Source organism: Hemicordylus capensis, chromosome 5 (genome assembly GCF_027244095.1).
Source record: "Hemicordylus capensis ecotype Gifberg chromosome 5, rHemCap1.1.pri, whole genome shotgun sequence".
Taxonomy (NCBI): Eukaryota; Metazoa; Chordata; class Lepidosauria; order Squamata; family Cordylidae; genus Hemicordylus; species Hemicordylus capensis.
In genome coordinates, this window is record NC_069661.1 from 133,398,231 (window position 1) to 133,413,060 (window position 14,830).

Consider the following 14,830-nt stretch of genomic DNA (forward strand, 5'->3'; position numbering starts at 1 on the left):
TGCGCTAGAGTAAGGGCACGTCTACATTTGGGCAGACACACCTCACTTAACTATTCTGCTGGTCCAGTTTTGTTAGAATAATAAGACCATTACAATAATTGTGTTTTACATTAATAGACATACAATAATGGAGACATACAAGTTGTTACACCCAGGGCCGTCTTTAGGGCGGGGCGACCGCCCCCAGCACTGTGCTCCCCCAGGCCCTGCTGTGTCTCTCTCCTCTCTCTCCCAATCCCCTCATGCACTCTATTTCTATTCCAGCCCCGGTTACCAGTTTGTTTGATCAACAAATTGATTTGAACATGGCCAGTTGTGAACAGCAAGAATTCTCCTGAAGCCAGTATCACCCATCATTCATGGCTTTATTCGCTGCAACCTCCCATCGGCCACTGCTGCAACAGGCAGGAATTTCCTTTGGTGTGAGCGCGACTCTCCAAGGGCAGTGTCACTGGCTGGCTACAGCCCAAGCCTGATCTCCCAGCTCCCCTCCTCACATTGTTCCCCAATTGCTGCTGCTGCTTCTATTAAGCCTCCAGCCATCCTTAGTCACAGCAGCAGCAATAAGAGTGAGGCTGGTAAGGGGAAGTAAAGCCCCCAGCCCAGCGACAATGAGCAGGCCAGCGTGCACGCCTCTCTCCTTGTCACCCACACCGGCAGGCCGCCCCGTGTCCCATCCTGTCTCAGTCAGCAGCAGCATTGAGTCTCCAGGCCCAGCACAGGAGGATCCGAAACTGGACTCTTCTCTGAGGCCAAAGGAGTGCAGGAGCAGGAGAGAGAAGTAGATCTGGCAATTGTGCAGAGGAAGAGAGAGACAGAGATACAACCGGGGATGGAATAGTGGCTGCGGAGAACCTTTTCCTCCCCTCCCCTGTCCTATCTTGATATTTGTTTTAATTTCAGCAACACATGGCCCCTAGCACCACACCTGCCCTTCGGGCCACCAATGATCTCTCCCATGCAGCCTGCTATTTCACTCCCTGCCCCACACCCCACTAGGGATGGCCCTGGGCAGTGGATTCTCCGAGGAGAAACAGGCAGGAGTCTCTCTCAGCCCTATCTTGGATATGCCAGGGAGGGAACTTGGAACCTTCTGCATGCAAACATGCAGATACTCTTCCCAGAGCGGCCCCATCCCCTAAGGGGAACATCTTACAGTGCTCACACATGTAGTCTCCCATTCAAATCCAAACCAGGACAGACCCTGCTTAGCAAAGGGGACAATTCATGCTTGCTACCACAAGAGCAGCTCTCTTCCACTTAAATATTGAACAACATTATTACTGATCATGTGGCACATCCATTAAGGCATCAGCCTTCTATTCCAATTTCCCAGCTTTGTGGAGGTTAAGCCAAATTACATAGCCTTAAATCTGGTCTTAAATCTGATTTTTTGACCATCAAAAAATCTGCCAGTTTGTAAATGGTTTGTAAAAAGGAAATTTATCACTGCAGTGTTGGCAATCCAGTGCCCTCGCCAATGGCACATTTAGTGTTGAATCTAAAGTAAGAAGGGATGCTGCAGTCCCTTCTGAACAGAGAGGAACTGCCCCGAGCAATAGTGTACTGGAAGAAGGGGTATACATATTGTAAATAATAATAAAGTGACCTATATTTACATTTGTACACATCTCTGTGTGTGTGTTGTATGAGTATGTTTCCATGCATGTACATGCCTTTGGCTTGTGTGTATGTGCTTGTGTTTTGTCTGTGCTTGTGTGCTCATGTGTTTAGTGTATGTGTCTTTGTTGTGTAAGCGTGTGTGTTCTCTGGGTGTATCCTTCTGTTTGCATTGTGTATGTGTGTATTTTGGTGTTTGTGCACTTGTGTTTGAGTGCATACATGTTCGTGTCTTTGTGTATGTCAGTATTTGCACGTGTGCACATGTAGCTTTGTATTTCCATATATTCACATTTTTGTTGTGTGCATGTGTTTCTGTGTGTGTGTTTATGTGAGCGTGTGTTTGCATGTGTATGTGCATATGTCTATATGTATGTGTGTTCATGTGCCTGTATGTGTGTGTGTTTGTGCTGTGTGTGGTGTGTGTATGTGTTTGCTTTTCTGTTTGTATGTGTGCATTTTCAAAATCATCTCATTACTATTACTCCCCCAGAATGCTACTAACCCACCTGTATTTCCCCACCTGTCCATTCCATATTTTCCCCTCCCCACTCTTCCCTGAGAGTTCATGTTCTATAACAGAATAGGCATTGCACTTGCAATAGAATCCACTATCTGGCTCCCACTTCTTCCAATGTCAGAGTCCTGGCAAATGTGTCATTATTCCAGATTCATTGTCAAACTGGCTGTATAACTTGGCCAGGACTTGCTAGCCATAGGCTTTAACGGGACAGGAAAACATTAATAATTTTTGAACCGCAGCTCAAAACTTCAAACCACTAAAAGACACTTTTTTCAAACAAGCCCGAACAGAGTAAATCAGTCATTTTCACCAGAATTGAAAGAAATACATGATAGATCTGTCTAAAGATTGGACAAAAAGGGTTCAATGTACCTATTTTGTTTGTTTGTTAATCTGGTCTGTGACCGCAATAAACCTATTACTACTGCTGTATCTGTGGCAATTTTCTATCAGATTGCTTTGAAATTAAGCACATTTACTTAATTAGTAGCACATTTGCTACTAGACTGTGTCTAGCAGATAATGCATCTCTACTAATGTTTCCATGTATTAGATCAACAGATATATTTATAAGCAATACGTTGTGTCTTATAATGGTGGAACCATCCCCCGCCCCATTTTCCCATGCTACCTGCACAGGAGAGAGAGAGAGTGTGTGTGTGTAATACTGAGATTTTGGGGGAGCATTGTGCCTTGTAAAGATGCATCTGACAGAAATTCAGCTGATGCACCTTGAGCAAGTAATTGCGGAAGCTGCACACATTAAATTTCTGTATGGGCACATTTCTCCCTAGCCAATATTGAGCTGAAAGAACAAGAAGAAATGGGGGGGGGGTGGCTTTATTTGTAAAGCAGCATAACATATGAGACTGTACAAAGTTTTGGCTACTTACTTGGCATAGAAATTATGATAATCTAAAACAGCTTTTTAATATTTTACTATGTTACTAAACATAGCTATAGCAACATTAGCCATAGTTATGGCTACAAGCGTATGCACTGAAGAGAATTATTCTGCTGTTAACTTCTGTTTTCTCATTCAGTTTTCATTATGCTGTTAGTCAAAACTGCCAAGAACTGGTGTAAAAGAAAAAAGATTAAAATGTGTGCTGCCAATCTGTGTAGACAATACTAAGCTAGATAGACCAATGGTCTGATCAGGGGTGTAGTTTCAAAGAACTCGGGCCCTCAGCTCTTGAGGGGCCCCCAGCTCCATTGCTTCCTATTTTCTTCATACCTCCCTCACTCCAAGGGGCCTTTGCGGAGAGGGATGAACACCGGCCCCCTCTCCCCTAGCTAAGTCCCTGGGTCTGATTTAATATAAGGGAGCTTCCAGTGTTCCTAATGTCACAAATTGTGCTCACTTACAACTTGCCCTCCATGCGGCCAAACTTTGTGTCAAGGCCCAGCAGGGGCATAATGAGCATGGGGCAGGCAGAGCAGGTGCCCTGGGCACCATTGCGGTGTGTGTGTGTGTGTGTGTGTGTGCAAAGTACCTGCCATGCCCCGCCCCCACCCAACTGCCGCCCAGAGAGGCACCCCCCCAGCGAGCACTTGCCACTTATTTCAGGCAGCGTTTGCTGTCTGAAAGTGTCTATTCCCCTTTCTCTCCCTCCAGAGAGGGAGACCACCAGTGTTTTTTTCACACAGAACCTGAGAACACCAGCGTTTTTTCCACACAGGGCTTTTAGCTCGCATCTCCTCTAGAATGGAGGAGGTGCGTTCACATCTTGGCTAGATTTACCTCGAAGTCCCTGCAAGCTCTCAAGGAGCATTCCACAAACGATTCAGGTTTTTCATTGTGTGTTAGAGTGTACCCCAATATATATCCAGGGTTTTAAAAAATCCACTTTTTGCATTGGGCTTTTTGGGCAACTTCAAACTTGTAGTAAAGTCTGCTGTGTGAAAACCCCCCTGGCACCATTGCTGCTCTCCTTTCATGGACAGTGAAAACTGTTTTGTTCCAGCAAGCTCTTATTTAAATAACTGCTTTTTAAATAGGGTGCTTAAGCTGCTGCTATTTTTACCTTTATTGTTTTTTTAGCCTACTTTCCAGTAGGCTTATGAGATCACCCAACAGGGATAACTCAATGATTTAGTTTGTAATGATGACATCCACCCCAATTCAAGTTGACGGACACATGAACATTTGAGGTGCAAGCGATCTAACTTGTGGACCTCGATTTGCACCAAATTTAGTCCAGACATAGAGACAGTGAAAGAAAAGGAAATTACAAGCTTGACTTGTATTTTTGAGCTGATATTATGGTAAAGTTATCTGAAAGATGGGTGTCAGATGTTCGGAGAGGGGCACAATTTCAGTGCTTGCCCTAGGCGCTATTTTCCCTAGATACATCTCTAAGCCCCAGTACCATTGCAATCAGGGAGATGCCTGCCTTCTCGCCTACCTCTTCAGACAAACACTGTAACTCTGAAGAGAGTGGGTGGCATGGCGAGTGGCATGCTGGGGATGGGACTTCCAGACACCGTGAAGGCTGCACCCATGTACAGCAACGTTTCCCCCACAGTCTCCAGAGGGCTAAAGTGAACCAATCTATTCATACCATATACCTATGTACTGTTTGTTAAAACCTGCTGCTCAATAAAATTTGCCCCTCACAAAAGATCTGGACGATAATTTTATAACAGCAGAACATGTCAAAAGAAGGTTAAGTTCAGGCTGCTCCCTCTGCATTCAGCTGGGCCTGCAGCAGCCTTCTGTCACAGAATCTGGACATTCTGCTTCTACCATGCATTGCAATCTCTCAGGACTTGATTACTCTGTTGTAACTGAGATTTCAAAGGCTAAAAACTGTAGAAAAAAATCAACAGATTTTTTTCAAAACAGACACATGTATCCTTCTACTGACCTGAATTTCTTAACACATATAAATGAACAAGAAAAGAAAGGCATGTTACTCTCAGCTGAAAACAGGTTGTTTACATGTGGAGAACAACTTCTAAATTTTCAAAATGCTGCATCTTATTATTTGTAACTATTCCAAAGTATGCATATAGTAACAAGGGTTTGGAAGGAAAGATGTGGCTATACAGCAGGCCGGCTCAACTTAGGCCCCACAGCTGTTTTGGGACTACAACTCCCAGAATCCCCAGCCACAGTCACCCACAGCCAGAGGTAATGGGAGTTGTAGGCCATCATCTGCAGGAGGGCTGAAGTTGAGCAGCCCTGCTATACAGTCTTTCATTGGTCAAGGGCACAAAACTAGTCCAATTTGCAGTTGGCTGCTAAGACCTAGACATCAATGATACTGCAAATTACATAGAAGAGAGAGGGAATTCACCAGTTTCTGGATGGGGCAGCCAAGGGCGTATCTAGGGTAGGGCAGGCAGGGCACGTGCCCTGGGCGCCACTTGAAGGGGGCTGCCATTTTGTAAAATTAATTTTTTTTAAAAAATGGCTGCCAAAAACAAAATGGCCACCGTGCATGCTCAAATGGACTATGTGAGGCCCTAGGTCATGCCAGGCCTTGCAGAGGCCATTTGAGCATGCGCGGTGGCCATTTTGTTTTCAGTGGCATTTTTTAAAAAAAGATTATTTTTAAAAATGGCCACCGCACATGCTCAAATGGTCCCTGTGAGGCCCTAGAGACCAGTGGGGGGGGGAGGAACCTTTGCAAAACCCCCCCCCCAGCCTTAAGGAAGCCCCCCAAATGGGCTACTGGTAAAAAAAATAAATATATATATAGTATAAGTCACTGTACACATATTCAGATTGGCACTATGTACAGAGAATCAGGGCTTGTGAATACTGAGCTGACGCTTATGAGCTAGGATTGTATTCATTTGCTCTTACTTTGCTTCTTGTGATAAGTGAGTTAAATGTGATGTCTTGCTAATATGGCTATTAATGGTGAGTTTGTCTTTGAATCAGTGTGAAATCCTTAATATTAAGGCCCACTCGGAGTTTCTTGCTCTCTTTCTCTCATTTTAACTTTCTTTCTGAAAGACTAGAATATATTCCAAGCAGTGACACAGTTTACTCTGCATATCCTTTTAATTATCTACAGAGTATCTGGGAAAAGTCAAATTCTCCATTGATTTTTAAAACTTATGTAATAGTGATGCTACAATGCATAGTAGAGAATTAGACAGGCACTTCTGTTTAGTTTTCCAAGTACACCTCCACATAGTATTTGGGTATTTCATGAGTCCCAGCATACTGAAATTTGTAGTTTTCCAGCATTTTTTGGTCTGGCTAAGTCCACTGCTAAATAGTTTTTGAAATATTAAAAGATTAACGAGCCTGACTTGTATTTGTCAGCTGATATTATGGTAAAGTTATCTGAAAGATGGGTGTCAGATGCTTGGACAGGGGGCGCAATTTCAGTGTTTGCCCTAGGCGCTATTTTCCCTAGATACGCCTCTGGGGGCAGCACTCCCCCTGGAAGAGCCAGTGTGCAGCTTGGGGGTTCTTCTGGACGGGGCATTGCTCCTTGATACCTAGGCAACAGCACGGCCAAGATGTCTTTGCACAGCTTCAGTTGGTGCTCCAGCTGCACCCATTCCTTGAGAAAGCAGGTCTAGCCACGGTCATCAATGCCATGTTTGGTTTGCTGCAACACATTCTACATGGAGTAGCCCTTGAAGAATATTTGGAAACTTCAGCTACTGCAAAATGCAGGGGCCAAGGTTCTTTCTGGGTCCACCAGATGGGAGGATGCTACTCCTTTCCTGAGAGAGCTGCACTGATGGCCAGTTTTGTTTCCAGGTCTAATTCAAAGACCTTTCAAGCCCTAAAAGTCTAGGCCCTAGGTATCTGAGGGACTAATGCTCCCAATTGATCCCATTCTACAAGGCCAGTTGTGGGGCCCCTGTTTCATGTGCCAATGCCAGGCAAAGTTCAACTATTGTGGGTGTGGGATAGAGCCTTTTCAGCTTTTGATCTTAGACTGTGAAATGCTCTCCTGACAGAGGTTCAAGCTCTTCCCTTGCTCCCCACCTCCTGGAGGCAAGTAAAAGACAAATTTATATAAGCAGGCATTTGGTGTATCATGAAAAGCTACTCTGCATAGTTCTGGATTATTATTGTTGGTATTGTTATTTGGTTTCTCCTCACAACAACCCTGTGAAGTAGGTTAGGCTGAGAGAGAAGTGACTGGCCCAGAGTCACCCAGCAAGTATCATGGCTAAATGGGGATTTGAACTCGTGTCTCCCTGGTCCTAGTCCTGCACTCTAACCACTACACCACGCTGGCTTTTAGCTGCTATTGGTTTTAGTGATTGCCATTATTTATGGTTGCATTTATTATAGAGTATTTTTTAAATGTATACCTCCTTAATGTATTTTACAATAAGGCAGAATATAAAATAAATATATAAATTTATTAATTTATATAAATTTATAATTAAATAAAGTGATCTGTAGATCTTAATCTCTTATTGTTGACATTTGCACAAGACAAACTGGTATATGCATCTTAAAAAAGAATTTATACACTCATATATAAATTCACTATATATGAGCAGTATATAAACTTCTGAACAGAAAATATTGTTACATATGATGATTAGGGTTCTCCGACACAGGTTCACACATCAGAACACACCCATTTGGAACAGAGCATTTACAATTATATGCATTGCAATTATATGTTGCAATGCAGATTTGCAATGTGAGAAAGAGCAGCTTACCTTCACATGACCTTCCATCAGCTGAAAGTTTAAAACCAATTGTACAGCTACAGTAATAAGATCCAGGGGTGTTTTCACATTTGTGAGCACATAGGCGACCAGGGTAACGTCGGCATTCATTCACGTCTATGGAGATAAATAGATCACTACAAATATTCCTGCCCATGTTCACAGGGAAAGACCTATAACATTTTTGTCAATTTTAGTCCATGTAGTTTGGCTTGATCATATTGGACCATATATCCAATTGACTGTTTGGCTTGATCCTATTGGGCCATATATCTTACCATGATAACTGCTGAAAAGCTTTATTATACATTTTGGCTATATTTCACAATTTTCACAGTTTCACATTTTCACCCATGCTCTAAAAGGTGTGGAAATAGCAAGTTAAGGTGCTCATCTTAACTTCCACACCATATAAACTGTAAATACTTTGTAGAGTCTCATCTATTATGCTGGCTTTACACATGAGGCTCCATGAAGCCACACTTTGCCTTGGCCTTTCAGCTGGACATTGTGTTGGGGATGGATGCATCCAGGCAGAAATTCAACAGGTGCAGCTTCTCCAATCACTTCCTAGAGATGCCCCGATTAGTTTAATTAATTAATTAATTAATTAATTAATTCAAAGTATTTAAACCCTGCCCCTCCAGTACACTACTGCTCGGGGCAGCTCACAACATAATAAGAAGATACAATGTAAAATAACATTTTAAAAGTTAACCAAATTTAAGTTAAACAAATTTAAGTTAAACCAAGCTAAAACCACATTTAAAATTCCATTTTAAAAAAAATTCAAATTAAAAGTTATTTTAAAAGCTAAACACAGCCTAATGCATCTCTACAAGGCACAGTGCTCCCCCCAAATGCTTTTTATCCAGCTGTAGACCTCAGGTAACCTGCACTGGAACAAATATGCAGTTTCAATCCCAGGAAGTTTTCCAGACTGACACCAATTCCCCACATTTTATCCAAAATAGATAACAGCAGCTGGAGGAATTGCTCCCATGAATATAAGAAGAATTCTTTTTCAACCCCGAAGACTGCATAGACTTGAAAACTTCAAACAGAAGAGGCTGCATAGACGTTATGGTTTATTTTCCAGCTGATGTGTGGAACTCACACTTGATACAGCAATTACATATATTTTGATAATGTTAAAGAACAAAACAAATTGAAGTGTTGCATCTTCTATGAATTCAAGGACAGAAAAACAAACACATTGAGCAACAAGGGCAACAGCTAGTCCATTCAGAGTATGCCAAACAAAGAATGGAGCACAATCCACAAACATGTTGTTCATCTCCACTCCTAAAGGATATATTTTCCTTTTATGCAAAGACATGTGTCAACATGTTATAAGGCAACCAGGCAATATTTTCTATCTCCTCCTTCTGAATTGACATGAGATTACATGTAGTTAATCACAGGGCACCAAGTCAGGAATTTACAATGTAGCAATCTTTCCTCCTTCCTTCTGATGGCCAAGAAAGTCCTTGCACTGACAGCAATCTGAAGGTAAGGGAACAAAAAGCTTCCTATATGAATTACATGCGAAACTGCTACATTTCTGAAATTTCTGCCTGGATATTTACTATTAGGATGTAGCATTTGGAAGAAGAACTGTCCCTGGCAGAGATGTATCAGACAGAAATTCATCAGGTGTATCTTTAGAAAGCAATTACGGCTGTATTGGTGACATGTTGAATTTTTGGCTAGACATTTACTATACAGGAGACATTTTGGGGAAACACTGTGCCTTGTAGAGATGTATCAGGCAGAATGTCATCAGGGGCATCTGTAGGAAATGACTCGAGAAGCGGAACCTTTGATTTCTGCCTGGATACATCCCTTGCCAGCGTAATGTCCAGCTGAAAAATCACGCCAAAGTGTGGGTGCATGAAGCCTCATTTGTAAAGCTAACATAATATACAAGACTGTACAAAGTATTTCCACGCTTATATGGCGTGGAACCTAAGATGGAAGTTAACTTACAATTCCCATGCCTATTAGACCACGAGTGAAACTGTAAAGCCATCTTACCTCTCATTTTAAACTAAAGGTTTTTGGATGACTGAATATTTGTATGACCAATGACAAAAGCAAAATGCTATGATATTATCTTTCTTTAATGAGTTGCAAAGGTGGGATAAAGAAAGAAAGCAAAATTACTACACAGTGCAGAGCATAAACACATCACTTACCAGTACAAGTTCTACTGATTCCATCAAAATAGTAGCCAGCTTGGCACTCACAACGATAGCTGCCAGCAGAATTGATACAAATGTGGCCTTCTCCACATGGCTGATTGGATGTCGAGCATTCATCTACATCTTATAGAAGGAAAGATAAGGTCAGGTTATTAAAGCACACGGGAAGGCAAGCAAAGATGTCTGTCAGTTCCTATGCTCAAGACTATAGATTACAAGACCTCAAGACTTCAATCCAGAAAAGATGCATATTGGTTTGCATGTGAACTGGAGAGATTTCCCCACCTTACAACCATACACAGACTACAGCCAGAATGTGGCTTTGAAAATCATTCCATGTCCTTCCACACTTACATACTTGAAGATCATCCATAGAAACTCTGATGCAAGTACCCTGACATTTAAGATTTGGTGGTGATGTGCAATTTAATTAAACCTCGAATCTGTTTGGGTCAAATTGGGGGGAATGTGGCAATTCAACCTCGAATCAATATAAATAACCTCAAAATAAAGGGCCAAATTCGGGGTTGAAGAAAAACACCCCCAATTCAACCTGCATCAATTTGGGTTATTTGAGCGGCATTTTGAGGCCCGTTTTTACTAGGAAACCAGGCCTCAAAATGGTGCTTTCCCCTGGGGAGAGTTGGTCTACCAATTGGGGTCGCTGGGTAGACCAGCCCTCCGCTCTGGACTTAGCATGCCTGCCCGCCTTGGAGGACTAGAAACAAGTGTAAACAAGTGTGTCGATAAAGGTGATCCAGTTGACATAGTATACCTGGACTTCAAAAAAGCTTTCGTCAAAGTTCCTCATCAAAGACTCCTGAGAAAACCTAGCAGTCATGGGATAAGGGACAATTACATGTGTGGATTGCTAACTGGTTGAAAGACAGGAAACAGAGGGTAGGTATAAATGGAAAGTTTTCACAATGGAGGGAAGTAATAAGTGGGATGCCCCAGGGATCGGTACTGTGACTGATGCTTTTTAATTTATTTATAAATGATCTAGAAGTACGGGTAAGCAGCGAGGTGACCAGATTTGCAGATGATACCAAGCTCTTTCGGCTAGTGAAATCCAAAAACAGATTGTGAGGAGCTCCAAAAGGATCTCTCCAAATTGGGTGAGTGGGCAACAAAATGGAAAATGCGGTTCAGTGTTGGCAAGTGTAAAGTGATGCACATTGGGACAAAAAATCCCACCTTCAAGTATACGCTGATGGGATCTGAGTGGCCGGTGACTGACCAGGAGAGGGATCTTGGGGCTGTGGTGGACAGCTTGTTGAAAGCATCGACTCAATGTGCGGCAGCTGTGAAAAAGGCCAATTGCATGGTAGGGATCATTAGGAAGGGGATTAAAAAATAAAATGGCTAATATCTTAATGCTCTTATACAAAACTATGGTGTGGTCACACCTGGAGTACTGCGTACAATTCTGGGCACCACATCTAAAAAAAAGGACATTGTAGAACTGGAAAAGGTGAAGAAGAGGGCAACCAAGATGATCAGGGGCCAAGAGCACCTTTCTTATGAGGCAAGGCTACAACACCTGGGGCTATTCAGTTTAGAAAAGAGACAACTGTGGAGAGACAGGATAGAGGTCTATAAAATCATGCATGATGTGGAGAAAGTGGATAGAGAGAAATTCTTCTCCCTCTCACATAACACTAGAACAAGGGGTCATCCCATTAAATTGATTGCCAGGAAATTTAGGACCAACAAACGGAAGTACTTTTTCACACAACACATAATCAACTTATGGAATTCTCTGCCACAAGATGTGGTGACAGCCCACAACCTGGATGGCTTTAAGAGGGGTTTGGATAACTTAATGGAGGAGAGGTCTCTCAACGGCTCATAGTCAGAGGACTATAGGCCACCTCCAGCCTCAAAGGCAGGATGCCTCTCATTACCAGTTGCAGGGGAGTAACAGCAGGAGAGAGGGCATGCCCTCAACTCCTGCCTGTAGGCTTCCAGCGGCATCTGGTGGTCCACTGTGTGAAACAGGATGTTGGACTAGATGGGCCTTGGGCCATCTAGTAGAGTACTGCTCTACCCGTTAGACCAGTCATAAGAACTTAAGAACAGCCCTGCAGGAGGGCAACAGTAGACCAGTCCTCCAAGGTGGGCAGATGCCCTTAGTCCAGAGCAGAAGGCCAGTCTACTCACTAACCCCAATGGTAGACCAGCTCTCCCTGGGGAAAAGCACCATTTTGAGGCCCATTTCCCCAGCAAAATGGGCCTCAAATGGCATTTGAATCACCCTAATTGGTTCGGATGATTCAAGGGTGATTTGTTCAGACAGCTGGCCAAGCCGGATGTTTTTGAACAATCAATTCAATGATTCCATGATTCAATTTGTGCTTGAATCAAATTGTAGAATCTGATTTGTGCACACCTCTAGTTATTACATGGCTTAGAGCTTTCTTAATGCTGGGGCCCCAGATATGGAATTCAAGCTTGCCTGGTTAATTCTCTTTCATTTTTTAAAGATGTAATTTGATTCCAGAGGACATTTTATTTATTTTTATTTATTTATTTATTTATTTATTTTTACATTTTTATACCGCCTTTTGTTAAAAGAAAACCCCAAGGCAGTTTACAAAAATTGGCCTTTTGGAATGCTGAATAACTGCTGGGGGGAAACTGGAGTGGTTCTTGGCCTGTCTGTTACTAAATACTGTAACTTTAAATTCTGTAGTTTTGATGTTTTTTGTAAATTTGCAAATATTTATGGAACTAAGTATTTAGTTAACAGATAAGCAAATCATATGAAAACTGAAAGCATTTCCCTGCTTTTTGCCCAAATCCTGGACAGTACAGCCCACAGTGGGCTGTGCAAAAGGTAAGGCTCTGGGAAACTGTGCAATCTCTGACCTAGCCTGGGCACAGTTCCTGAGACTTGAGAGCAAAGCAGCTGAGAATTGCCACAAAAGGAGATTGTAGCTAAGTGGAATTGCACATAATTTGCATGCAGAAAGTCCCATGTACAGTTCCCTTAAGCTGCTTACCCCTACTTCTAGATCATTTATAAATAAATTAAAAAGCATCGGTCACAGTACCGATCCCTGGGGCATCCCACTTATTACTTCCCTCCATTGTGAAAACTTTCCATTTATACCTACCCTCTGTTTCCTGTCTTTCAACCAGTTAGCAATCCACACATGTACTTGTCCCTTATCCCATACAGTTCCCATGTACAGTCCCATGTACAGTTCCTGGAAAGATCCATCTGAAATCTAGAGGAAGGGTTCCCAAATGTGGTTCTTCCAGATGTAACTGAACTACAGCTCCCATCATCCCAAGCTACAGTTTATTGTGACTGAGAATGAAGGGAATTTTAGTTCAGCAACATCTGGAGTACCACAGGTAGGGAATCCCTGATCTAAAGAATAACTGCCAGTCAATGCAGATAATAGGGCTGTGCAGTTGTATCGGTCTGACAAGAATATCTGACTGATATGCCCACTATCAGGCATTATCAGAAGGATTTCCGATTCAACAGCAGGGAGCTCCAATAGTTGGAATTCTGACTAACATCTCTGTTGTCCTATCATAACAAAACCAGCCCAGAGGCTTTGTGAGACTTTCTCTCCAAGTCAGCTGCAGACCTAGATATTAAGTACTTCACCCCTGAAAAGGAGGTGGGGGCCAAGGTACCCCCACCCCAAAGCAACCACTGGGCCCTGGTTTCAGGGGTGCAGTCTTTAAAGTCCAGGTCTGCAGCCGGGTTGGACAGACTTTGTCTCCATGTTGGCTCTGGGTTGTTTTTTATCAGGTGTTTTCCCAAATAAGAATTATCAGTAAAACACTGGTCAGTGCCGACCAGATACCAGTAGTGTTGGTGATGTCATACTGGCCTCCCCAATATTTTCTTGCAAATAGTTTCTGGATTGGCACTGATCCAATATTTCTGGTGGAGCACAGCTCTAGTAGATAACTGAGCTCAACGGGCCAAACATTTAACTCATAAGGCAAATTCATATGTTCATATTTCTGAGCTGGAAGCTCCCCACCCTGCAGCTTAGGTGGACTCCCTTTATATATGCTCTGCAAACCTAACCCCTCCATATAATTATAGGCAAGACCAGGACTAGGTTAGGGCTGTTACCAGTCAGTTGAGCTCTGAGAGGGCTCACAGATAGTATAAGATCAATCCAGTCTCAACGCTTCCTGGAGCTCGATTATACAAGCTTGAGTTTGCATTGCTTCCTTGCTCCCAAATCTATTCCATTAATTAGGAATGTGAAATCTCACAGAACAGGAGTTGGGGTGGGGGGTAGGGGACATTGAATGGACAGGTAGGGGAAGAAACAGAAATTTATTTGGAGATGTACTGAATGAATTTGAAAGTGCACACATGCACACACACACACACACACTCAAAAACAGAAGCAAACATGCACACAAAACAAGTGCACACAACACAGAAACACACACACACACAGGTGTACATGCAGAAGCACAACCCAACATAAACACACACATGCAACACATGCACAAGTATACACACCCCACACATAAACATATGCACACATAAAGAACACAAAGAAGCACATGCACACATGACAAAAACAGTCATGCCTACATGTATGAACCCATACGCACTGGCACTCACACACACATACATGCAAATACATCCACACAAACACATGTACACATAGGAAGCTGCCATATACCGAGTCAGACCATTAGTCCATCTAGCTCAGTATTGTCTACACAGACTGGAAGTGGCTTCTCCAAGGAGGAGAAACAGGCAGAGTTGGGTGGAGAAAGGGCTAGGAAGAACTACGCTTCCCAGTGTTCCATGTGTACCTTCAAAAATACT

General features: G+C 42.8%; 1 protein-coding gene across 4 annotated transcripts in view; it reads right to left on the bottom strand.

Annotated features, from left to right (window-relative positions):
* The window catches only part of FBLN1 (fibulin 1), a 139,306-nt gene that overhangs the window by 64,446 nt on the left and 60,030 nt on the right, over positions 1-14,830 (bottom strand). For all 4 annotated transcript variants that reach the window (XM_053254877.1, XM_053254874.1, XM_053254875.1 and 1 more), the window contains exons 10-11: positions 10,003-10,131; positions 7,796-7,921 (exon numbers count right to left, since the gene is read on the bottom strand). In XM_053254877.1, coding sequence (XP_053110852.1) covers positions 7,796-7,921; positions 10,003-10,131 — 255 coding nt within the window. The remainder of the gene's footprint in view (positions 1-7,795; positions 7,922-10,002; positions 10,132-14,830) is intronic.